Source organism: Saccopteryx bilineata, chromosome X, assembly GCF_036850765.1.
Source record: "Saccopteryx bilineata isolate mSacBil1 chromosome X, mSacBil1_pri_phased_curated, whole genome shotgun sequence".
Lineage (NCBI taxonomy): Eukaryota > Metazoa > Chordata > Mammalia > Chiroptera > Emballonuridae > Saccopteryx > Saccopteryx bilineata.
The window spans coordinates 39,343,491-39,370,634 of NC_089502.1; the positions used below are offsets into that span (position 1 = coordinate 39,343,491).

The following is a 27,144-nucleotide window of genomic DNA, read 5'->3' on the forward strand; positions in this document are numbered from 1 at the left end:
TTTACCTTTGAAATCCTTGGGGTTTTTTGCCCCCCTCCCAGCACTCCATTGTCTTAAAATTGTTAAAGGTATTTATAACCCTGGAATCCCAAGATCTTGGGTTTTATGATATTCTGTGGTATAGAATTACCAAAAGTTCTTAATTCACAGAGGTTTAAAGATCCTGAAACTATAGGACATCAGTTATTAAATAAAATATTAGCTTTTCTCCTCACTCTTTCCCTTACCTTATTGCATATATGCAATTGTCTATTGGGAGTCATTTTTCCTTGACCCCAACTCTTGTTTCACATTTTAAAATGGTGATACTGTCTTCCTCCTCACTTTCCCCATTCGACCGCTCACACTAAACATTTTGTTAGTCATTTGTAATTCACTGCTCTGAACAATAAGCTATTGGTTGACCTAACTTAGAGCTTTTGTAGCATCCTCAACTCAAATGCACATACTCAGATATTAACCTGCAGAATAAAACTTAGTGCTTGTCTCCAACCCCATCGTAGCACTTCTAACTCCTCTCTGGACCCACGTTCTGATGCTTTTCCATATTCCAATTAGTATAAATGAGACTCTCTCCTTCTCTTATTTATATTTTAAACACCCTCTTTCCTCACTGATGAGTTTATAACAGTATCTTCATCCCCATCTACTAATACCTCCCTAGGCTTAAATCCTACTAGTTCCTAGTTGTGTGACCCTAGGTAAGTAATTTAACATCTTCGTGGCTTTGGAATAGAGAATCAAATATATAGAGTGTTTCAAACCAGTCCTGGCATATAGTAATTGTCAATAAGTATTAGCAAACATCATTATCATCTATCTTCATCACCCATAGATTACAATTTGATTTTTATGCCATTTAATTATATTCATTCTTATTATCCCTCTTTTCCAACTATATTGAAACCAGATTGTTCTAAGGTAGATACCTGTTTATGACAGCGTTTTCATTTCTTTATTATAAGACTCAGCTATTCAGATGGTATAAAGAAATCAAGCATTATCAGGACTCAAGGAAAAATAGATATCATCCAAGATGACACAGTCAGTAAGCAAGAAAGTCTCCTAATTTTGAGTAAAAGATTGATTTTCAGTTAATCTATAGTGTGGTACAAGAATATTAAACCAGCCGATTGTTCAACTGTTTGGCCTCATCATTAATTACAGTGTGATGAGTACTTCTGGGTTCTTGGCACTGCATTACATGCTTTATCAACAGTTTCTCCTTGACCTAACCAAGCACTTAATGCTCAAATGAAAACATTGCCATCTATCTTAAAGTGGCTAGGGAGAAACACACAATTCACTATTTCTTCCTTTTCTTCCCAAGACAAATCAGTTTGTCAGCTATCTTCATTCTGATTTTGATGCTCCCTCTTAATAGCCAATATCAAGCCATGATCATAAGTAGTTGCCAAAGCAGCAACATGGTTGAACTTATAATTTAGATAAATCACTCTGATTCCAGCATAGAAATGATTTAGAGGAGGAAAAGAAAGGCAGGGAAGCTCATGAACTATGAGAAAAAGAAAAGGGCAAGAGAACTAGTGAATTCAATGGGGTCTAAGGAGAGCCTCCTGGAAATAAGAGTGAGAGAGCCAGAAGGATATGGCAATATTCCTTTTTAAGGTTTTGTAAGTATAGCCTGACCAGTAGTGGCACAGTGGATAAAGTGTAGACCCAAAAAAATGAAATTGCTGGTTGAAATGCTGAGGCTGCTGAATTTAAGTGTGGGCTTGTCAGCACAGGGTTGCTGGCTTGAGCGAGAGATCACTCACATGATCTCAAGCTCATTAGCTTGAGCCCAATGCTTGCTGGCATGAAAAGTCCAAGGTCACTGGGTTGAACAAAGAGACACTGGCATAGCCCTAGTCAAGGCATGTATGAGAAGCAATCAATGCACACCTAAAGTGAAAGCAAGTACAAGATGATGCTTCTCACCCTCTCTCTCCCTTTCTGTCCTCTCTCAAGCTCTCTCTCTCTCTCTGAAAACAAAAAAAATGGTCTTATAAATATAAATCTGATGTTAATGAGATCACAGTCAAGGATTTAATCCACACTTAAGAAGATTATTATGATATTTTTTGCATCTATTCCTATTTCTACTGTTGCTGCTACTAGAAAAGGCTGTATCATTTATGGAGCCTTACTTTCTTCTTACTCTCTGCAGATGGATGGATGATCTCACTTAATGCTCACCCTATACAACCCTATGAGATAAGTTTTAGTATCTTCATTTTATAACTTAGGGAATTGAAACTGGGAAATAGTAAATAGCTTGTCGAAACTTGCACAGTGAGTCAGTCAGATGTTAAGCTAAAAAAATGCATTAGTTTGACTCCACAGCCCATTCTCTTAATTACCATTTCATGTTCTGTTATATTTAGCATTTTACATCAATGCTAAGTACACATGTAATACTTACCAGAGTCTACATTTTTATCTACTATGTTAAGCTACCTCCTAAAATACAGGGGAGAGCAAAATCAGGTTTACCATTGTGAATATGCAAAACACAGAATTTATTCTTGTATTATTATTTATTAAACACTGTATTATTGCATGAACAACTGTAAATCTACTTTTACCTACCCTTGTATTTCTCATCTCTAATCTCCTGTTCACTTAGTACATATGTCCCTTGTAAGGCCATTTAGTTTGTCCCTGGACATGGTACATTTGATTATTTTGGCATAACTAGACAAGACAGTTCTGTTTTCTGACTCAGTTACAATTTGGTCATATAGCTAGAGTGGAGTTGGACTAAAATTACTTAGGATTGGAGTTTATCATCTGCTGAATATTTGAGATACAGTTACTAATTCTAGGCCCCTATCTAGAGATTGTCTTGGTATATATTAATGCACCTGATATAAAAATACTTAGATATCATATTGTCCAATACTACCTACTATACATTTACTTTTGTTGAGACACATGTTCTTTAGGGCTCAGGAATGGAGATGAATAATGTCACCATTATATGCAGTAACTTTACAGAGAGATTCACAGTGCTTTCTTTTACATGATTTCCCTCTCAAAATTGCACACTAAATTAAAAAAATAAAATTATGTAAAATCATGTCAACTCAGTCCCTTTCTAAGTACACAGAATGTAACTAGGGCTAGATGGATTATAAATCTGAATAGGAATTTTTTTTTTTGTTCTTCAGCTAATGTGTAACTTTTCCCAAAATATTCATGGTCATTTAATTTTAAATAGAGCTGAAACACGTTCTGGGTGTGGAGCCAGTGAGGTCACTGTATTATAGTCCAGTGATAATGAGGCCACAGTTATAGAGCTTAATTCCTGGAAAGGCCAGATAACTCTTGCTGCAACATTAAATTTAAGCAGCTGTTTCACAGTATGCACCATTGGTTTCAAGTGGGACTGGACAGGAAAAGGAGACAGGTGGTTTAACACAAGCTCATTACTGTGGTTGGAAAAAACAACGTAAAGCACAATCTCTGCTAATGGTGGTTGATTGAGTGGCATCATCTTTCTTTACAAGGGATAGCAAACAACTCAGTGCATTTAAGATAACAAAAACAATTTTCCATTGTTCCATAGACATTGTTCTTCAGAAATGCTAATGTACTTCCAATCTCCTTCATCACACATTTATTTAGTGCTTCACAGCAGTGTTTTAATGTATGGCCCAAAATTGATCTGATGAGGAAGCAAATACTTTTTGGGTATGTAGTCCTAAGCAAAGAATCACTTTTGTTAGCACAATGGATGCTACTTCTGCTCTTGCCCATAGTTTCTTAAACAAAGAAAAAAAAAGTCAGAGGTTTTATTATCAATACTATCCCCGAGTTCTATGCTGTACACTGCTTTCTCGGGTTCTTTAAACAAGCTGCTATCCACCAAGTTCTTTGAGAAACAAGCTTCAAAACTATTCAACTTCAATACAGGAACTTCATGTTAGAGAAAGAAGAAGAGGGCTCTTCATTGAGTGGAAAAGTCTGAAAAATACCTTACATATTCACTTTCTCAAGCCTTAGAACTAAAGCTAATTTAAAGGAACAGGGATTAAGGGCTTGCAAAAATAAATGTTTGCAATCATTGATGGATTGATCATTTTATCATTCCATATAATTATACTACTGAGCAAAGATCTAGATGTTTGACAAAATTCCTCTGGCTAAATATATATCTTTATGCATAGGAAAACAATGATTTCAAGAGACACTTCCATTGTCCTTTTCTGACAAATTTAGCTGCATGGCTGGTCTAATAAACAGAAATGCTATATTTAACAAAGATACTCGGCATAATACAGACATAGATTATATTGGTAAATGGATTTTTCAGGATAGCCTTTTATTTTGTCATATCATTTCTTGTTAGAATTTCTTTTTTAAACATTTTTCCTTTTGAAAATCAGTATGAGGATGAGTTTTTATTCTACGAAATAAATGAATACAGCTGTGTTGGCGAGGTCGTGGAGAAACAGGCCCTCTTTACCTTGTTGGTTGGGAGTGTTAAAAATGAAGGGCATGGGGCCCTGGCCGGTTGGCTCAGTGGCAGAGTGTCGGCCTGGCATGTAGGAGTCCTGGGTTCAATTCCCGGCCAGGGCACACAGGAGAAGCGCCCATCTGCTTCTCCACCCCTCCCCCTCTCCTTCCTCTCTATCTCTCTCTTCCCCTCCTGCAGCCAAGGCTCCATTGGAGCAAAGTTGGCCAGGGCACTGAGGATGGCTCTGTGGCCTCTGCCTCAGGCGCTAGAATGGCTCTGGTTGCAACAGAGCAATGCCCCAGATAGGCAGAGCATCTCCCCCTGGTGGGCATGCCAGGTGGATCCCCGTCAGGCTCATGTGGGAGTCTGTCTGACTGCCTCCCCGTTTCCAACTTCAGAAAAAAAAATAAAAAAAATAAAGGGCAACTTGGTAATAAAAATGCACATATCCTTTCATGTAATAATTCCAGTTTCAGGAATTTATTTCAATAATAAATTTGCATATGTATGAAATAGCTTATTTGTAAAGATCTTCACGGAAGCCTTGTTTATAGTAGCAAAATATTTTAAACAAACCAAATATCTATCAGTGAGGTCCTGATTAAATAAATTATGGTACATTCAAATGACAAAACATATCTGTTAAAAAGAATAAGGTACTTATATAGAACCTTTAAGACATAAGCACATAACCAAAAAGGAGGTAGTTTGTTACCACTTGTATTAAAAACATATTCACAATACACAGAGAGAAATGTACCATATATGACCAAATGCAAAAGGATTTTTTCCTAAATTTTTTCCTCAGTAAAAAATAATTGCCTTATATTCAAATCTTTATAAAATTTCTCATGTAATGTGATAATTCTACATATTCATTTATTTTTAACCATAAAGTTCTATTTGGGAAATATTCATTAGTTTGAAATATTCTCAATCAATGCTAGCTTTGGATGTTCATAAAGAGTACCTGTCAGAATTGAAATAAAAGGATGTAAATAAGTTATTTCTAAAGGTATGACCTCATAACAGCACATGTTAGATGTCATAGATAAGTTTTTAAAGATCACTTTCAAAATTAATGCTGTGAAAACGGATTGCATTATCCAAAGAAAGGACAGTTGAACCATCAAAAACAATATCAATACAATTGAATAAAACAATTAAAAATATAAAAGCCTATAAGTTTATAAAGATATATATTTTTGTGTGTGACAGAGACAAAGAGAGAGATACAGAGAGACAGAGAGACCGGAAGGGAGAGAGATGAAAAGCATCAAGTTGGATGAGCTTGCACTCAAGCCAGCGACCTTGGGTTTCAAACGTGGGTCCTCTGCATCCCAGTCTGATGCATTATCCACTGTGCCATCACCTGGTCAGGCTAAAGATATTTTTAAATAAATAAAAAAATCTTCTCTCACTAAAAAAAAATCAAAATACCTCTCATTGGACAATTTGGAAGTAATTTGAGTACCAACTCTTTACACTGAAAATTAACAATGAAAAATTAAACATTTACCCTGGCCAGTTGGCTCAGTGTTAGAGCATCAGCCCAGCATGTGGTTGTCCCAGGTTCAATTCCGGGTCAGGGCACACAGGAAGTTGCCCATCTGTTTCTCTATCCCTATTCCTCTCTCTTCTCTCTCTCTCTCTCTCTCTCTCTCTCTCTCTCTCTCTCTCTCTCTTCCTCTCCTGCAGCCATGGCCCAACTGGAACAAGGTGGCCCCAGGCCCTGAAGATGGCCCAATGGCCTCAGCCTCAGGCACTAAGAAAAACTAGGTTGCTGAGCAACAGAGCAATACCTCAGATGGACAAAGCATTACCCCCTGGTGGGCTTGCTAGGTGTATCCTGGTAGGGACAAATGCAGAAGTCTGTTTCTGCCTCCTCTCTTCTCACCGAATAAAAAAATAAAAAAATAAACATTTATCTTGATTTCCCTGTTTGAACTATATTTCAGGGTAAACAAATACTTCTAGCTGATGAGGTCAAGTTCTTTATGACAAAAGTATCCTAGATAGTACAGAAAGCATGATAGTTTTTATTTAAAATTTTTTATGGAATTTATTGGGGTGACATTGGTTAATAAAATTATATGGGTTTCAAGTGTATTATTTCATAATACATCACCTGTATATTGTATTGTGTGTTCACCACCCCAAGTCAAGTCTGTTTCCATCACCATTTATCTGCCCTTCATACTCTTCTACCTCTCCATTCCCTTTCCCTCTTGTAATCCCCATATTGTTGTCTGTGTCTTTGAGGTGTTTTTCTTAATTCTTTTACCTTTTTTATCCATTAAAAAAAACTATTTTGTAATTTTTAACAAAATAAATGACTTGGGTAATAACAACCAATAGATGAAACCATGAAATGAAAGGCTGATCAGGAACTTTGCATTGGAGGAGACAATTACTTATTAAATTTTCTGATCAATCTATTCAGCCCAAAAATATGGGACGATCAGACACTGTGTGCTTCCTGATATAATATAGTATGAAACACATAGTACTACCTATGAAGAAATCTTGCCAAAAGTTGAACCTGAACCTTATTATGCTTCTAGACTTACCTTCCGTCTATAAGAAATATAGAGACCAGAGGAGCAAGTTAATTAAACTAATAGACAAATCCAGAATGTGGTACATTTTACAACATAATGACTAGTTTCTTCAACTCAATGGTAGTAGAAAAAGAAGGGACACTGCTTTAGAGTACAGAGACATAAGTGACACAAACACATGTAATGTGTGGATTTCTTTGGATACTGATGTGAACAAATCAATTGTAGACTTAGTTCTTCTGGTCTTTTCTTTTTTTAATTATAATTTTATTTCTTTAATGGGGTGACATCAATAAATCAGGACACATATATTCAAAGATAACATGTCCAGGTTATCTTGTCGTTCAATTATGTTGCATACCCATCACCCAAAGTCAGATTGTCCTCTGTCACCTTCTATCTAGTTTTCTTTGTGGTCTTTTCAATATGCATCAATCAAATACTTGCTGAGTATTTTACTCGATGACAGACACTGTTGTAGGCCCTAGAGATATATTCACCGAAGTGAATGAAACCTACAGTGTGAAGCAAGAGTTCATTTGGATTCCTTCAAATGAAACTTCCCATAATGACCACTTGTTAAATCCTACACCTTCTCAAGTCACTGTTTAAATGCACACTCCTCTAAGAATTTTTTTTATCATATTTCATCCTGGCTCAAGATGATTTATCCTTCTTCTCTGTCCCCAGAGTTATTAGTAATTACATTACTAATTGTACTCTGCTCTATATAATAGTAGCTGTGAGTGTACATTTCTCCCCTAATAATAATTAGTATTTACTCAACAGTTCACTGTGTGCCATATACTGTGCTAAGCACTTTAAATACCTTCTCTCATTCATTTCTCACTCTCTTAGGAGGTGTGTGCATGGTCTACTATGAATGAGAAAAGTGATTTTTTTTTACAGAGACAGAGCGGGAGTCAGAGAGAGGGATAGATAGGGACAGACAGACAGGAACAGAGAGAGATGAGAAGCATCAATCATCAGTTTTTCGTTGCAACACCTTAGTTGTTAATTGATTGCTTTCTCATATGTGCCTTGACCGTGGGCGTTTAGCAGACTGAGTAACCCTTTGCTCAAGCCAGCGACCTTGGGTCCAAGCTGATGAGCCTTGCTCACTCCAGATGAGCCTGCGCTCAAGCTGGTGACCTTGGGGTCTTGAACCTGGGTCCTCTGCATCCCAGTCTGATGCTCTATCCATTGCGCCACCACCTGGTCAGGTGAGAAAGCTGATGTTTAAGGAAATTAATTAATTTGTTCACAGCCTACTTTTAAAATAATTGTTCTAATATTATGTTGATGTTGTTGTTATTCACTGAGGTGACATGGTTCACTAAACCATACAGGTTTCAAGTGTACAACTCACTATAACACTATCTATACCCCATATCTTATGACCTTCACCCCAAACAAAGACTTTCTCCATCCCCATTTTACTCCCTCTGCCTTCCTCCCCTTACCTCCACCCCCTTTCCCTCTGGTTATTGCCACCCTGTTATCTGTGTCCATTTGTTATGTATGTAAATTTTTTGGTTAATACCTTCACCTTCTTTCCTCATGTTCCCTCTTCCCCCTATCCTCTGACACTTGTCAATCAGTTCCATGTGTCCATGCCTCTATTTCTATTTTATTTTATCACTCACAGTCTTCTGAGTTCAGAATTTGGGCTTTTTCTTTTTCTTTAAATTTTCCAAAAATTCTCTCTTTATTCCTCCATGATTGTCAAAGTTTCAAGCAATTTTAAAAGTCTAGACAAGCTAAGATATAAGTAGTATATACATGTCAGTGGAACTATAAGTTGTAGCATTCAGAAGGCCACAAGATAAAAAAGATCAATTAGGGCTAGCACATCCAGGCAGAGATCTGTGATGAAGATGACAATGAAGAATGTATAAAGAAAATATATGTGCATTAGGTACATGCATTAAGAAAGGGCACCCTACATATTTCTTGACACAACTTTTCTTTATTCCCTCTCAGATATTCAGAAAGAGAACAAGAGAAAGAGAGAGAGGATAGAGGTCACTGTGACTCCTAGAATCTGGTTCTTAACTACTATTACACATAACAAAAGTTAGCTGAACTTAAAAAAAAAAGTGTTTTGTTAAACTGGATCCAAATCATCTCCTTTGAGTTGTTTCCTCAAAAGTACTTTTTATATTATAATAATGTTTATGAGAAAACAAATAAGAACCTGAAAGAGAAAAAAGGGTCTGTTTTTCAGAGCATTATCACTTAAGGAAAGGCCTTAGCATGAATGAAAATATATTAATAAGAAATCTGTGAGTACAGCTGTCAACATCAGTAAATTCAGTCTTCTGTTACATAGCTACTGCTCATTCAGGAATTATACAGACTTGCCAATGATAGCTGTTGACTGAACCTAAATATTTGATTTTGTTGTCTCACCCTACTCCATTTATTAAACAAGTTCTTTTATATAACTATTCTACAAAATGAAGATTATAAAAACTCACCAGATTTATTTCTGATAAACAAATGTTGTTGAGTTAATGATAATTCAGGAAGTACCATGCCTTTTTTTTCTTTCCTGTTTTTTAAAACGTTACATACATCAGCTCAAAATATCTACATTTGATGACCAAATATAGAATACTTTTCACAGGAAACTTTGTGAAATAATGTCATTTTTGACCTTCCACTCACAGCTACAGCCTCAAGTGATTAGACATGCAATTGTGAACAGGATTTGTGAAGGATGGAGTCCAACACCTTGGCTCTAAGCCTGAATGTTGGGATGGCAGAAACCCATACTGGAAAAATTTAGTTTTCCAAGTAGACGAGAGTGATTAATGGAGAGGTTCGTCACAAATCCAGCTCCCAAAATAAGCTGTTATGCTCCCTGAAGCTGAAAATTGAATACTGGGGATGACTATTTCTAGTACCAAATGATAACTGCCACAGGTTTGAATGTTACCATTATAATAGGTAAAAAGGAAGATTATAAAAAAAGACTTAATAAAAATAAAATAAAAATTCTATATATTGAGAGTAAAGGTTAGTTTGCCTAACTTAAGCCTATCATTCATGAAGAAAATCCACTGAGAATGTTTAAGTAAAAGGAAAATTAATTTAAGTGGTATTTTTATGGTCCACAGAGAATTAAGTCAATATTTTGATCACTCATGTAAAAACTTCAGAACAGAAAACAGATATTTAAAACCAAAAATTTACTAAGTTAAATAAGTAATTAAATTACAGTAACTAAATAGATTTAATAGATTTTATATTAAAAGCTATTTAAAATACATCCTGATTTATATTATGACCATTTTGGTTGTGTGTGTGTGTGTATGTATATGTGTGTGTGTGTATGTGTGAAAATGGACAGTGGAAGTTGAAGATAAGTGAAAAAGACAGATTTGTAGCACACAAAAATATACCCAAAGGAATACAGAAACAGCAAGTTGTTTCTTGTTTCACACACACACATACATACATATATACATGTGTACATACATGAAAATACAGACACAGAGAAAAGGGAAAAAGGGAGAGCTAGAAAGAGAAACTTTCTCATTAGTTCAACAAATATTTATTGAGGCTAAAACAGATCCAGGGAGATAGAAGACGCTGTGTAGGTCTTTGACCTTGGTCAAATAAACTATTGCTGTGGAATGAAACTGTAAAAAATGTTGGGTTCTTTTGGGGGGGGCAGCTACTAAGTATAAAAGCATATGCGAGACAGTAAAAGACAAAGTGAGGAATAAAACAGACTTCCTACCTTCTAAGGACTTATTTAAAAATTGAATTGGGCTTATGAGTAAACTATCTGCTGGTTTCATTATTCTTTAAAACGATGAACTTACTGGAAATTTAAAACAGACCTTTCTGCAATAGCAAGCAGGATTTTTGTTTCAGTTTTTTTTAAATTATAAAGGCTTACAAATGTATGCAGAAAAAGAAAACTTTCCTTTTGACCTATCAGAGTTCAGAAGCATAAATAACCAGGAGGGGAGAACTTTTTGATAAGCAAAGTTGTTGGGTGGTCTAATTTTTGTTCTTGGAGAAATCAGTCTTGCTTCATTACTAGGTAACTGGGAGATATTTGAAACCATCACTTTATTTTTTCCTTTTTTAAATTTAGTGCTATTTTTGGCTTAGTTGGGTCTTAGTGGGAATGAATAATCAAAACAAAATTATAATATTTTCCACTCCCCATTCCCCAAAATACAACTCTAAAAAATTCACTTCATAAACAGATAAATAAATAAATGGCTCCTGTATTTAAACCTACGACTAGAGCAGTGTTGTCCATTAGAAACATAATGTGAGCCATATTTTCAAATTTCCGAGAGCTTGTATATTTTAAAAGTTTAAAAGGAGAAATTAAACTTAATATATTTTAAGCACTATATATGTATATAATTTCAACATATAACCAATATAAAATTTATTGATATTTTGTACCCTCTTTTCATCCTAATTTTTAAAAATCAGGTCCATCCATTCAGGAGCTCAATATTCACATGATTACTGTATTGGATACCAAAGATCTGGAATGCTACTTCTGTATTAATCTATGTATCCTTTCTTACTGTTACCATCACCCAAGACTCACCCTGATTAAAATAAATCTGTTAACCAACTTACTTTCCAAACCTACTTTCTACTACTATTGTGTTTTTACAATCTGCCTTGTGGAGTTTACCTTTGGACATGAAAAATGTTAGTGAGGCTCGCATGTGAACATGAGAAGGTATGGCTTCCTTATTTAAGTAAAACTACCATTTCACCAGAGGTTAAGAAGGGAAACTCCAGGTGGGAAATAATGACTATAGAAGTCAGCCCTGCTGATGAATTGAGTAGGCTTATTTTCACATTCTCCTCGCACTCTATGTAGCCCTCTGTTAAGCACTTATCATAGTGTGCTTTAAGTTCCTTGAGGGCTCACACCATCAATACCTATCTCTGTGTGTGCTAAAATATAAATTAATTTAAATAAGTAGTTTCTCATTTGCACTAGACACATTTCAAATGCTCTACAGCCACACATACTAGTGCCCACCATATAGAATAGCTCAGATATAGTACACCTCTACCATCACAGAAAGTTCTATTGGATCACTGTTACAGAGAAATAGGCAGACATACTGTTTGATTAGTTAAGTGATGGGGGCCACTAGAGACCACAAAACACTTTTTTTATGAATAGGTGAGAATATTAATGATATCAAATGACAAAGAAAGAGTAAAAAACACAAATAGGTATATATTTTAGCCTCCTGGAAATGAAGCACCATTATGTTTTCTACTGGAAGAAGCTTGGCTATACATTTTTCCCAAAGTTTTTGCCTGCCTCTCAGTCTTCTCATCTTGATTCCCTCTAGCCAAAATATAATGAATGCTTCCCTTATTGCTCAAGAAGATAACTTTGCAAATTCAAAAGAAATGTTAGTGCAGGAGCTAGGGGAAGAAATATATAAAATACAAAAATTATGAAAAATAGTCAAGCTTATATACAATATATAATTTTCTGAACTTAAGAATTCAAGGAAAAAAAGTGAAGTGCTTGAAAAAATATTATATTTTTTTAATCTAAAACAAATTCTATTGGCTGTAGGGGATCACCATTTTGCAGGCACATTAGATGTAGCAGTTATTCCCTGTCTCATACAGGGGACCTCTGAGGTTCTATTTTGGCTCTGGAAAACAGTCATTGGTGCACCTAAATATCTTGTTCCATTCTACATTTAAGGACAACTATTAAGAACATTTCATTTCTCTTTAAATAAAATTTTTCTTTGTCTCAAATGCTGTTGCCCACTCTATCCCTCCCACTTAGTTTCACAGCGAAGCCTGAGAAGCATACTTAATTACAGCTGACTTGTAGAACTGGTAACTCCTTCCTTTAGTTCTGATGAATGACCTAGATGTGTGGTTCACATGCCTAACTAATCGTCAGTATTATTAAAAGAACTTTTCCAAAGTTCAGTTTCGTAGTCTCCTCACCATACTTCTGAATCAAGTCTCTGACAGTGGGGCCTAGGAATCTTTAATTCTTAATGAGTATAATAGGTGAAAACAATGCATGCCATCTCTTTTAGAGATTACTGATCAGTTCCCTCTTTACTCAGATAGTCAACTCTGCCCACATCTAGATCATTCAATAAAGACTTTCCCTACCCTCACTCTGTGGCTTTCCAGTTTGACAAGGAAATAGGATCTTAAGCATAACATTCATATAGATGTGAGGAGACAGGGGGAAGGGGGGTTTTCACACAAACTAAAGTTTTTCAATAACCCTACTGCTTTTCTAGAGAAATTAGTTTGAAACTTCTAACTATATGAGGTCAAAATATCTCTAAAAAATTCAATGTCTCCCAACAATAGTGAAGATTCCATCAGTATATGGTCCTTGGTTAATTAACAACTAACCAGAAAGGCCACCATTGAGGATGCAAACATGAATATAATCCAGGAAATACAAAACATAATTTACCAGAAATTCAACATGCTATTGAATTTCAATGTATATATTTGGTACGTATGTTTTGATAGTTTAAATAACAGTCACTTACCCTTGGCCAATTTTTTCAAATCTTGTGTATTTTTTCTTTGGGTCACCAACACTCACAATGCTTCCTGAGTAGGGGTGGAGGAGAGGGAGAGAGAAAAGTTAAAACTGATTGACTTTCCTTTACATAATTCTAAAAATTCAGATGCCAGAGTCAATGACAAAATATTAGAATAATATTTCTATATGATTTCTGTAATTTATACAGATAATGATACATTTTATTGTAGTGACAAATAGCAATACTCCATGCTGTTTATATTCAAAATTAATGACATTTGGGAAACATAAAAGATTGGTCCTAAATCAACATTTACTAAAAGTACCCATAAAACGATACTGTAGATTAGAAGATAAAAACATCCAAGAACTTGTACACACCATTAATAAAATCACTACCTTTTCTGAAGTGGAATGAAATTAAGTGTACCACTACATTCAGTTATGCTGGACAAATAGCTATTAAGCAATTACTATGAACCTAGTACTGTGCTAGGGGCAATGGGGATGGGGATGGGAACAAAGTTTAATCATAAAGTAATGAGATTCATGCTTAAAAAATGCATCCTTAAACCTAAGATCCTTCAAGCACTCCTAACATCTTTAACAGCTTTACTGAGGTATGATTTTCATAGCAAAAAGTTTACTCATATACAGTGTACAGCTCAATGGTTTTTAGTAGATTTTTATAATTGTAAAAATTTACTAAATTTTATTATAATCTAATACTAGAACATTTTCATCATACAGCAAGAAACCTTGTACCTGTTATCAGTCACTTTTCATTCCCGCCCCTCGGTTTTCCAATGGATTCTTTAGCAACCACTAATCTACTTTTTGTTTTTATAGATTGCTCTAGACTTTGTAGAGTAAGGTTATAAGGTTAATTTATCATGTTTGAACCTAGAAAAATATTGGTTTTATTATTTCAAAATATCAAAGCTACCACTCAGAATAAATCCACTGGAGGTGACATTTGACTCATAATGCAATGCTCAGGTGCAGAAAAATTCTGGGCCATATCATTATGGGAATAAGGTGTAGCTTCTCAAAGGAAGTACTTCGAAAGGGAGTCATTTATTTGAATGGCTCTGGCCCTCCATTATTTTTTGGAAGAAAACACATCAGTATCATTGCCTTTGAGTTATATTTTACTAACATAGCCTCTGTCCTAAAGAAGAGTAGAGTCAGCTAGTAAAACAAGATTTACACACATGAACTAATCAAGAGGTCTGTAGACTTCATCGTAATTGTCACTCTTAATCATCCTCTACTCTTTATGCCCAGGGCCGCTGTCATTATTCAAGCCTTCAACATCTCTTTTCCAAGCAATTGTGTTAGTTGTTATCTGCCTCTAAACTATACTTTCTCTAATTCCTCTTCTACAATGCCTTCAAAATAGGGTAATTATATAATTCATAATCTGTCCTGGGTTAACTGAAATGTATGGTCAGAGTGATTTTAATCCATTGCTCTTCATTCCTCAAAAGTTTCTCCTCACTACGGGATCAAGTTCCAATTTTTTTAGTCTGGCATAAAAGCTCATTACTATCAAGCATCATCTATCTCTCACCTGACCAATTTAGCCCCATACTGCTCTCTTCTCAATTCTTCCAACTTTATATCCTAGTGATATTATCACTACCCAAGACTTCGGTCTTTGCAGATAATCCCGTTTTACCTTTCCTATTTAAATCGTAAATTTCTATTTATAATTTACAAATATGATCAATTTACAAATAAAACCTCAAGTCACTCTCCTTTGTTAAGTCTTTTCTGATCCTTTTAATGAGACTCATGGGCTTGTTTTTGAGGGCAGGAACCTTGTCTTTTCATCCTTGTAACTACAGTGCTTAGAATAGTGGCTGCTACTGAACAAATATTTGTTGACTAAATGAATGAGACCAAGAAAATATGTACTGAAGTACTAAACTGTGTGCTACAGAAAATGTCTCACGATCATTTAGACCATGATCCATTTTCTGGGTTAGTGAACAACTTACTTTAGAGCCATTATACAGTATATCTTGAAAAATAATTAAATATTTCATTCATGGATTGTTCATTGGGTTCCTTTTTATCCCTTTTTGAGGGGGGCATTGTTGTTCGTATTTTGTAATAGGAGTCCATGTTTCAGTTAGGTTAAATTAATATTTGCACAATATTTGAGTTGTATTATATCTCATTTTGCCCTGTATTTTCAATCTCAGTCAATGGTCTACTATCCGTCTACTCCATAGCCTGAATCAGAAATCTTTGAGTCATTTTTGACTCATCTGACTTTCACTTCTCACATGACATTGTCCACTCAGTCCTGGTCTTGTATCAGTTTACCTTTTAGATACTATTTGAATCTGCCCCTTCCTCACAACTACTGTTCTACTTGGACTCTCATTTTTGTCTGGGTTATTTCAAAAGCCTCCTAACTGTACCCATTATTTCCAACCTCTGCCCACTTGAGTCTAGGCTTCACACCTCTATCAAGATGGTCTAAGTATAGACCTGATCATATGATTCTCAGGTTGAGAAGTCTTTGATGTATCCTCAACACCTACTGGGTAAAGCTCAAACTTTTTGGCATGGAATTTAAGGTTCTGCATGATCTGGTTCTTTCTTCATTATCCATCCCATCTCACTACTTCCCCACTAGAACCTTAGGCTTTGACCATAACAAATTAATGGTAGCTTATGATCAGCTCCTGCTTAATAGTTTAGGCTCCTCTCTTAAAACTTCAGTCTCACCATCCACCACCAATTCCATGTTCAAGTGACATTGAATAATTTAGAGCTCTCAGGTATATGCCTTCTCACCTTCTTTATATGGCATTCTCTGTCTGTAACATTCTTAAATTTTCTTTCTGGCAAGTTTGTATTCACACTTCAACTTAGCTACGATGTTGCCAGTTCTAGGAAGCCTTCTCGATTCTTTTGAATAAAGTTAATAATTTCCCTTATCTGGACTACTATTCCATATCTCTCTCTCTCTCTCTCTCTCTCTCTCTCTCTCTCTCTCTCTCTCCCCCCCCTCTTGCTTTTGCTCTTGCTCTCTTTCTCTGTATTTAATACATCATATATCTATAGCTAGTTATTTGACATCCCATTATAGATTGTGTCTTAAGGAAACAAGCCATGTCTTATTCATCTCTGTATCTTTAGTGCCTCCTTATACAGTGCTGTGTATGAAACATATTGAGTATTTAATAAATATCTATTGAATTAAACTCAAATAAAAGTATGCATTTCCTTTTGTATTACATTGTGTATATGTACCTTTTATATATAAATGCCTCATATATTAAGACAAGCATTGAAGAATGTATTTTACTAGAGTTATAGCTATAGAATGCCAGCATTTAAAATTTTCTGAGTTGCTATTTTATTTTTCAAATTATCTCAGATTTCTATGTCCCTGAGAACGATCCTTATCCAAGTCATCTGTTCATGGGTAAGGGCTGGACTTCATCTTCTTCTTTTTATTCTTTTGTTTTGTTTTTGTTTGTTTTTTAAATGGAATAACAATTTTAAAGTCACTTGAAACAATAGTTCTATTAAGCAATTTCTAGTCTTCTAAGAATGTTATATTATTAAATTGCTGAACAAATTCTTTTCCACATACGGAAAAAAAGCAAATAAGGTTCAGTCTAAGCTACATTTTAAATTATAATATAATCAATTCCAATTGGCAGGATTCAGTTCATGAGGTTTTATAGTAGTAAATTATTCAGCTTTTATTTCCATGGTATGCATGGTAAAATAAACTGGAAATAAACCCTTTCATAAGGATTCCAAAAGACAACCATTTTGATGATATCCTGCTTCTGAATTTAACTGCTATTCAAATAAAATGATATCCCCACTCTCATAACCCTTCACAGGAAAGTGTTTGCTGCCATCTACTGATGTTAGACAAATACACAGGAGGTCTTGTTTAGTATTCTATATTACGAAACAAGCTTTGAGAGTGACCTCTTTCATCAGAACCACTTTAAGTTGCTTCTCTAAATTTTAATAAAGGAAAAGACATTGCAACACAATAGGAAAGAAGTGACAAAACTTAGCAACTCACAATTAAAAGAAATATATATAGCAATACCAGAACAATTTCCTATCAGAGAAATTTCCTAAATAAGATATAAACTTTATTTTAAATGACAATGTTTTAAGAAATCACTAAATACTACTATTTGGAAATAAGGTTCATGATGTGGTTTCAATGGCAGAAAAACCCATCAATGTATTCTCTTACATATTAAACTGAGATGAACTCTATTAAAACATTATCACTTTAGTATAATGGAGGTTTTTATTTCTGAGAAAAAAAATAATTCTTTACATTAATGTGAGTTCCACCTGAGGGCAAATTAGGAGAGAGTTTTGAATGAAGAATGCTGGGGGAGAGGAGGGAGAAGAGGAGGAGGTGATCGTGGGATCCAGAGGAGAGAGGCTGAAAAAAACTTCCTGCATTACACAATTTGGTTGCCTTTTGAAAATTTTTACTAAAGTGTTTCACATTTCCCAAGAGATTAAGACAAGCCACAGTGAACAAGCCAAACCCAGGCTATCTGTCTATGCAAAATTGAAAGATGGCCTATTCATTTCAGCCATTAACGATCTCATGGTCTGATCCCCACAATTAGTATCTACATGGGAGATAAATGGCCTGGAGGAGTTTTTATCTGGGTTGCCCACCTCATAGTAATCAGATTCACAAGACAGAAATGAGGTCACCCTTACCTCTTCCTTATGCCTATGGCATGGGGTCCATTCTGGTATGGTGATCTAGAATACACAGTGATTTCCAAACTTTGTATCTCATGACTTTGCCTGGCATTCACGCAAGGAAGTTTAACCTTCTAAAGGATCAATTATAATTTTTTTTTATGAGAAACAATTCTGTGAGGAAATAATTATGGCAAAACTTACTTAGCTTCTCTAGGATCTCCTCATCTGTCATCTTGGATTTTTTCCTTTGTCGATCTGTGTTTCTATATAAAGTACTGGAATTCGCATTCTCAGCAGAAGGTGGTGTGACTTCTTTATTTGGTGCTGCTGGTGAAGCAATGGACTCAACCACAGAACGAGTGTAGATCTTAAAGACAGAAAAAGTTCTACAAATTAAACATCCGGCCAAGGAAACAATAGGAAGTCAAGAAACTGTCATATCAATATATTTTTCTTTGTTTGTTACTGAGAGAGTGAGAGAGAGAGAAAGAGAGAGGGAGAGAGAGAGAGACAGAGAGAGAGAGCATGCAAGAGGAACAGACAGGGATAGACAGACAGGAAGGGAGAGAGATGAGAAGCCTCACTTCTTCATTGCAGCACCTTAGCAGAGCAAGCGATCCCTTGCTCAAGCCAGCAACCTTGGACTTAAGCCAGAGACCTTAGGCTTCAAGCCAGTGACCTTTGGGCTCAAGTCGGCGACTTTGGGGTCATGTCTATGATCGCACGCTCAAGCCGCTAACCCCATGCTCAAGCTGCTGAACCTGCACTCAAGCCAGGGACCTTGGGGTTTTAAATCTGGGTTCACAGCATCCCAGGCCAATATTTTATCTACAGTACCATCACCTGGTCAGGCAGTAATTTTTTTTAATCAATATAAATTTTTAAGGAGTTTTAGGTTCACAACAAAATTTAGGGGAAGGGGCCCTGGCTGGTTAGCTCAGTGGTAGAGTGTAGGCCTGGCTTGTGGAAGTCCTGGGTTTGATTCTTGCTCAGGGCACACAAGAGAAGCAACCATCTGCTTCTCTACCCTTCCCACCCTTATCTCTCTCTCTTCCCCTCCCATAGCCATAACTGAAATATTTCAAGCAAAGTTGGTTCCAGGTGCTGAGGATGGATCCATGGCCTCCACATCAGGTGCTAAAATAGCTTGGTTGCTGAGCAATGGAACTGCAGCCCAGCCAGGAAGAGCATCACCTGGTAGGGGCTTGCTGGGTGGATCCTAGTCAGAGCGCATGTGGGAGTCTGTCTCTGTCTCCTCATCTCTCACTTAATTAAAAAAAGAAACAACTAGGGGAAGATACAGAGATTTTCTGTATACGCCCTGCCTCTACACATGCATGGCTTCAGCCATTATCAACATCTCCTTACCGTATTGGTTCATTTATCACAATTGATGAATCTATATTGACATTGTAATCACCCAGTACTTAATTTACATGTAGTTCACTTTGAGTATAGTATATTCGATGGGTTTGGACAAATGTATAATGACATTTTTCTATCATTATGATATCAAACAGTATTTTCATTGACCTAAAAATTCTCTGTATTATGCTTACTTATCCCTCCTCTTACCTTGTGCCCCAAACATCATTGAGTTTTTTAAAGACAAGTGATTTCTTTTAAAAATAACTAAGTTGCTTCAAATACACTTCCCTTGAAAGCTCTGAGGAGCTAGTGCTTTGCAACTTCCCTATATGCTGTACTACTTCTGGTATTGATGCCTCTGCTTATGTGAGTCTTCCTACCTGATTCACATGAATTTTCTTCTCTATCTTAAACTCTGCAGAAGTTGTATAACGTAGGGCTTATTTGCATAATGTTTGGTATTATTCCCTAATTGAAATGTGCTAATCTCTATCCCCAACTTTTGGAACATAGTAAGATGTTTAATCAGTATTAGTTGATTAATTAGATTCTGACTAGATGACCTTTCTAAAGGACATCTTTTGTATCATTTAGAAATAGTCACTTCCGACTTACTGATTTTGTATGCTCAGGTCTTGGTGCAATAACTGGTGGGGGCTCATTGTCATCTTCTTCTTCTTCCTCTTCTTCATCTTCTTCTTCAGACACAGGCGGAGCCAAAGGAGGCTCTGATGCTGTTTTTGTACTCTTATGACAAAAACAAAGTTAAAAGACCAAGTATTAACTCCTCATTGGAAAAGCCTTCAGAAACGAAATACAGGACATGAAATATTTAACTGTGTAAGGTTAGAAGGGAAATACATTTTTTTAAAAGGAGGAGAATAATCTAAAATTTGGTGTACATAACCTGGAAATATTCAGAGATAAATTTAGGTCAAGGTTTAAACAGCATGAAGTATTAAAAAATATTTTAATTTTCCACTGATCTAAAAAACAATGGCCTACTCATTTACTATTTTAAAATTCAATGCTTTTGAAATCAATGAATATATTTTAAAAATTAAATTAATTACTATTAAAGCTTTGAATTAATACTAGGCAGATTGTCAATTTGTTGACTGACACATTATCAAGCAGAAAAGGGATATTTTATGCTTAAATATCAGAGCATGTGTCTGGATATGGTATTAAGACACATGACAGCTCTGTAAATACTAAGTATGAGCAAGTGCATGAATATTTCTTCGCTATTCAGCCTCATGAAATGAAACATTCAGAGAGCAACAGACATGAAGATCTAAGGAGTGCTCATCTACATAAATAATTATTCAATCTTAACTAACAGGTAAATGGTGATTTTAAATGTTAAAAAATGTTATAATACCAGCACCAAAAATGACAACAACCACCATAGCATCTAGGGTCAGTTCTTGATTATTCATGTTTATACAGGTGTAAAATGATACCAAAGATGGATTTTGAAAGAAATACGGTCATGGTTCACAACTTGTGGCCCCCAGATCAGCATCATCAACATTATCAAGAAACTTGTTAGAAATGCAAAATTTTAGGCTCCATCCAGAGCTATGAATCAGAAATTCTAGAAGTAAGGCTTTATAGTCTTTGTTATAATAAGACTTCCAGTTGATCTTGGTACAAACTCTAGTTTAAAAAATACTAAACGATGATATAGATATTTGCTGTCCAATATGGCAGCCAATAGCCATACATGGATATTGAACGCTTACACAGTGGTGGGATTCAAATAATTTTATAACTGGTTTCTGCACTAATTACTGTTTTATTTTATTTTTTTATCTTTGATTACATTCTTTATTCAAACAATGACTTTGACTTTACTCAAACAGTGTTAAGGAAGACATAGCTTTAATGTAGAACTTCACACACACACATAAGTAGAATTCCCTAAAAATGATAATAAAATTAAAGCAGGTAAATGTAATGTAAAAGGACAGTGATGATCAGTAATAACCAGTGAACAATGGAATTAACAAGTTGAGTCTAGAATTTTATAATAGTTTAGTAATGAGACATTTACACTTATAATTAATTTTGTTCTTTTCACCACTAGGTAGCATTTTTAAATTTTTTTTATTTATTCATTTTAGAGAGGAGAGGGAGAGACAGAGAGAGAGAGAGAGAGGAGAGAGATAGAGAGAGAGAGAAGGGGGAGGAGCTGGAAGTATCAACTCCCATATGTGCCTTGACCAGGCAAGCTCAGGGTTTCGAACTGGCGACCTCAGCATTTCCAGTTGACGCTTTATCCACTGCGCCACCACAGGTCAGGCTAGGTAGCATTTTTAAAACTAGAATTAGACTATTTCACTTTTATTAGCGCTAAATAAATGAATAGATTAAATGAAATCTTGTAAGAGCAGATGGCATAACTTTTCTCACTCCTTCGTATGAATTGTACCACAGTTAGCATTTGTTTTCAGTTGTTAACAAATTCATCATCTGTAACCATTTATACAAAGCCTAAATCTTTGCAAAGCTGAATTTGAATGGTCAGAAGCTATAGATAAACATACCCTCCAAATAATTTTGGAGTTTGTAGCATGAAAAATATCTATGTAAAAATTGGAATTATACCCAAACTGCTCAACTAAGTGTGATTGAATTCTCCCTCCTAGTGTGTGGACAAGTTAGGGGAATGTAACAATACTCAGAGACGCTGGAGTCAGAGAGTCTGGGGAACATAACTGGTTTTCTGCACTAATTACCGTTTTAAGCATAAAAAATAATATACCAAAAGGCAGTTTATTATTTCATGCATTTAATACTTAAATAAAAACAATAAAAGAGGTACACAAAACTAGATTTTATGTTTTAAAATATTAATGAAAAAATATTAAATAATACCTGACATAAAAATAATAAAACTGTTATTTAAGATACTTCCATATTGCTTCTTGATTGCCATCCTCACTTGCAATTTTTTTCACCTATAGATGGAATGAACATTACTATGGGTGCTTAGAATACACTGTTGTGCAGATGAACATTAAAAAAGAGTAAAGAATGTAAATTTGTGGTTTCCACATTGGGTGGCTGCCCCAGGTGCCCACCTTAGAGAGAACCCTAATTACAAGTGCCATTTTAACAACCGGTTCACCAAACTCAAAAAAAATATTGGTTCTGCCAACTGGTGCAAACCAGCTGAATCCCACCACTGCACTTATAACTGGCTAGTTTAAAATGAGATGAGTTGCAACTGTAAAGCACATACCAGATATTAAATATGCAATATGAAAAAATTGGGTATTTCTTAAATGCTATTTGTAGCATATATGTTGACATGATAATTTGTGTGTGTGTGTGTGACAGAGACAGATAGGCAGGAAGAGAGAGAGATGAGAAGCATCAATTCTTTGTTGTGGCTCCTTAGGTGGTTATTATTGATTGCTTTCTCATATGTACCTTGACTGGGAGGCTACAGCAGAGCGAGTGACCCCTTACTCAAGCCAGCAACTTTGGGCTCAAGTCAACGACCTTTGGCTTCAAGCCAGTGACCTTTGGGCTTAAGCCAGTGACCATGGGGTCATGTCTATGATCCCATGTTCAAGCCAGTGACCCCACACTCAAGCTGGTGAACCTGTGGTCAAGCGGGGGGAGCCTGTGCTCTAGTTGGTTATGTTGGGGTTTCAAATTTGGGTCCTCCGCATTCCAGTCATATGCACAGTGCCACCACTTGGTCAGGCTTGTATTCAATATTCACACAAGTTTTAGGAGGTAGGTATTGTTATTCTCAGTTAAAGCTGAGGAAAGTGGCTCAGAGGAGCTAGGCCATTTACCAAAGTTGCTCAGCTTGTAAGAGGAGAAATAAGACTGAATACTTATATCCAGGACCTTATTCTGTCCTTAAATTTTTATTTTTAATTGTGGTTAAACATACATAATGTAAAAATTAGCATCTTACCATTTTTCAGTGCCCAGTTCAGTAGTGTTAAGCTTTTCACATTGTTGTACAACCAACACCACCATACATCTCCAGAACGCTTTTTATCATGCAATTCTAAAACTCTGTACCCATTAAATAATAACTCCTCTTTCTGACTCTCTCAGTAACCACTTTTTGCCACTATGATGTTGACAACTCTAGATAACTGATATAAGTTGAATCATACAGTATGTATCTAAGTTATACTTTTAAAAACTATTTAAAGAAGATTCCATGTCATCAAGGTCCATCCAATCAGTATAGTGTCCATGGACCTTGGTAACATTATACTGAGTGAAATAAGTAAATCAGAAAAAAACTAAGAACTATATGATTCCATACATAGGTGGGACATAAAAATGAGACTCAGGGACATGGACAAGAGGGTGGTGGTTATGGGGGGGGAGCCGAGGGGGCAGGGGAGGGGCACAAAGAAAACCAGATAACAGGTGACAATTTGACTTTGGGTGATGGGTATGCAACATAATCAAATGTCAAAATAACTTGAAAATGTTTTCTCTGATCATATGTACCCTGATTTATCAATGCCACTCCATAAAAAAAAAAGATTCCATGTCTAAAAACTAGGTCTGCATAACTGTATTCTGTTGCACTGTCAAAAACACTGAATACACAAAACTGTTTTCAGTGTTTCACTTACCGAAGGATGGGCTGCTATATATCCATGTGCACTTTTATCTGAAAAATGAGATAAAGCTGTCACCTTTCTTTCATACAGATGCCTCATTTAAAGACCATACTTAAAACAAACAAACAAAAAAACTGCGTATGTTTGACCAAAAAGAAACTCTCCAAATTCAGCATTAAATAGATATTATGACAAATGACATAGTTTTCCTTCATATAGTACATACCCTTAGATCCTCAACATATTATTACTACATCATTTTAAAGACCTTTAATTATGGCGTCCAGTGAATCTCATCTATTGAATATATGGAGAAACGTTCCAATCTCCTGGATTGGAACCTAAGATAATAATAAGCCCTACAAACACACACACACACACACACACACACACACACACACACACACACACACACCAGGTCCTCAAATAACATTCTTTACTTCAACATTGCATCCATTACATTGATGAGACGCCGTAGAAACTTAACTCTTGTTTATATCAATTAGCCCAGGGGTAGTCAACCTTTTTATACCTACCGCCCACTTTTGTATCTCTGTTAGTAGTAAAATTTTCTAACCGCCCACCGGTTCCACAGTAATAGTGATTTATAAAGTAGGGAAGTAACTTTACTTTATAAAATTTATAAAGCAGAGTTACAGCAAGTTAAAGCATATAATAATAATTACTTACCAAGTACTTTATGTCAGATTTTTGCTAAGTTTGGCAGAATAAATCTTTATAAAACAACTTACTATAGTTAAATCTATCTTTCTATTTATACTTTGGTTGCTCTGCTACCGCCCACCATGAAATCTGGAACGCCCACGAGTTGGCGGTAGGGACCAGGTTGACTACCACTGAATTAGCCTATAAAATTGGTTTCATTATTTGTTGTTTGGCCACAAAGTTCCAAGAACCTATGGAGGATGTTAAGTGAAGATTTACAGAATCTAGAAACTTCTTCATGTCTTCCACTCACAAATTTAATGTCTTTTTCATTTTAACTAAACACAGCATGGTTGTAACTTTTTCAGTTCGAGTTGTGACAGCAAAACTAACATGGATTTCTTCTTCACAATTAGCAATAAATAATGTCTTAGTGAAAATCTTAACAACTTCAGCATGTGATTTTTTTTCTTATTAAAGTCAAAACGTTCACCTTTTCACTTAAGTAAAACACCTTATGGATTCTCCTTGGAATATCCAAATTGCCAGCATCACTCATTTTGTACTTTGGGGCCATTATTAAGTAAAATAAGGATTATTTGAATATAAGTACTATAATACCCCAAAGTTGATCTGATAAATTAGATGGCTAATAAGTGACTAACAAGTGGGAAGCATGATTCACATTTCAGGCAGAATAGAACAGGACCACATGACATTTCATTTCATTACTCAGAAAGGCACATATTTAAAACCAAAAAAATATTTATTTCTGAAGTATTCCATTTAGTATTTTTGAACCATGGTTGACCATGAGTAACTAAAATCACATAAAGCAAAACTATGGATAAAGGAGGATACTATATATTTATGTCTAGAATTTGTCCTCCACTATTTCCTTCCCTTGGCCCTCTCTGTCTCTGTTCCCTTCCTCCCTTCTACCCACTCTTCCTGTCCACTACTCCTGCTCTCAACTCCCATTTTATTAGTCAGTTGTGACATTACAGTGTCTAGAAAACATATAGTGGTATTTCACTCAACTCAGAATAGTGCAATAATTCATATACTGTTGAGTTTCAAAATAGTTTTTAGGATTTATTCTTTATAAGACGAGAGAATTCAACACAAAAATACAAGTTAAACCAGTGGCAGTGGACAATAAAGACAAATACTCAGAATCTGGGTACACTGAAGTTATTTCTTAAATGTATTTTTGGTTCTCAATGCCTATGGTTCTACCATGTACTTGGAGCATAGCTCTAGATTTCATCACATTAAACAGTTATTGATGTGTCACAAGGTTTTCTTAAAAATGTTATTCCATGTGATAGACTAAATATAAAAAAAGCTCTCCTTGATTACTTTTTTATTATTTTAGGTATTTACTATTAGATAACAGAAGTTAATCTCATTAAAAAGAGTATTATTTAGCATGTAAATTGACATATGCCATTAAGATTGAGCTTTGATATTTCATATGGTCAAATCAGAAACTTCTCCTTCCAAATGTATTCTTGCACTATTTTTGAAGAGATTAGGCTTGTCTTATACTAAAACCAATGTCAAAAGATATAGGCTCTTTATAGCTGGGACCCTAATGATAATATTATCTTCTTTCATTAGGTATTAGACACGACATTTTTCTAGAGGCACCTAGATAATCTTTTCAAAAGCAAAAGTGTTGTTTGGTATATATATTTTCAGTTGCTTATAGTACAAATTTAAACATCAAAGCTTCAAACAAAGGCCATGTCTACAAGCTAGCAAATAAAGTAAAAATTTGGCAGATATATGGCCTTTTATTCTTTTAGAAATAGCAAGCCATGATTTTTTTTTTTTGAGGTCTGATTTTGAGGTCTGATAAAAATAACCTGGAAGCCACAAAATTTTTACTGGGTTATCATGGTTCAATTCAATGGTTTTTAAAAAATAAAATATATTTCAAGAGACCATGGTTTGATTCATATAGTTTTACTTCATGAACAGATCACAAAGCCTGATCCCAAGTAACTGAGTATCTTCATGTCAATGAGGAGACAAAATAACAATTGTGATTACTGATGCAAAGTGACAATTACTGTTTCACTGAACAATTACCTTATTTCAGTTCTAAAATTATCCAGACATTATAAATATCCTAACATCAGCTTCGACTCCCAACTCATTTTTTGGTTTACTTCTGTGGAAATCATTCAGGGAAGGAACTAGAACTAA

The 27,144-nt window shown here is 35.4% G+C and overlaps 1 protein-coding gene across 7 annotated transcripts in view; it reads right to left on the reverse strand.

The window, feature by feature from the left end:
- PAK3 (p21 (RAC1) activated kinase 3) overlaps window positions 1–27,144 on the reverse strand; it is a 284,659-nt gene that overhangs the window by 45,427 nt on the left and 212,088 nt on the right. For all 7 annotated transcript variants that reach the window (XM_066249398.1, XM_066249391.1, XM_066249395.1 and 4 more), the window contains 4 exons: window positions 24,277–24,314; window positions 20,270–20,401; window positions 18,488–18,653; window positions 13,569–13,632 (listed from right to left, as the gene is read on the reverse strand). In XM_066249398.1, the coding sequence (XP_066105495.1) occupies window positions 13,569–13,632; window positions 18,488–18,653; window positions 20,270–20,401; window positions 24,277–24,314 (400 nt within the window). The remainder of the gene's footprint in view (window positions 1–13,568; window positions 13,633–18,487; window positions 18,654–20,269; window positions 20,402–24,276; window positions 24,315–27,144) is intronic.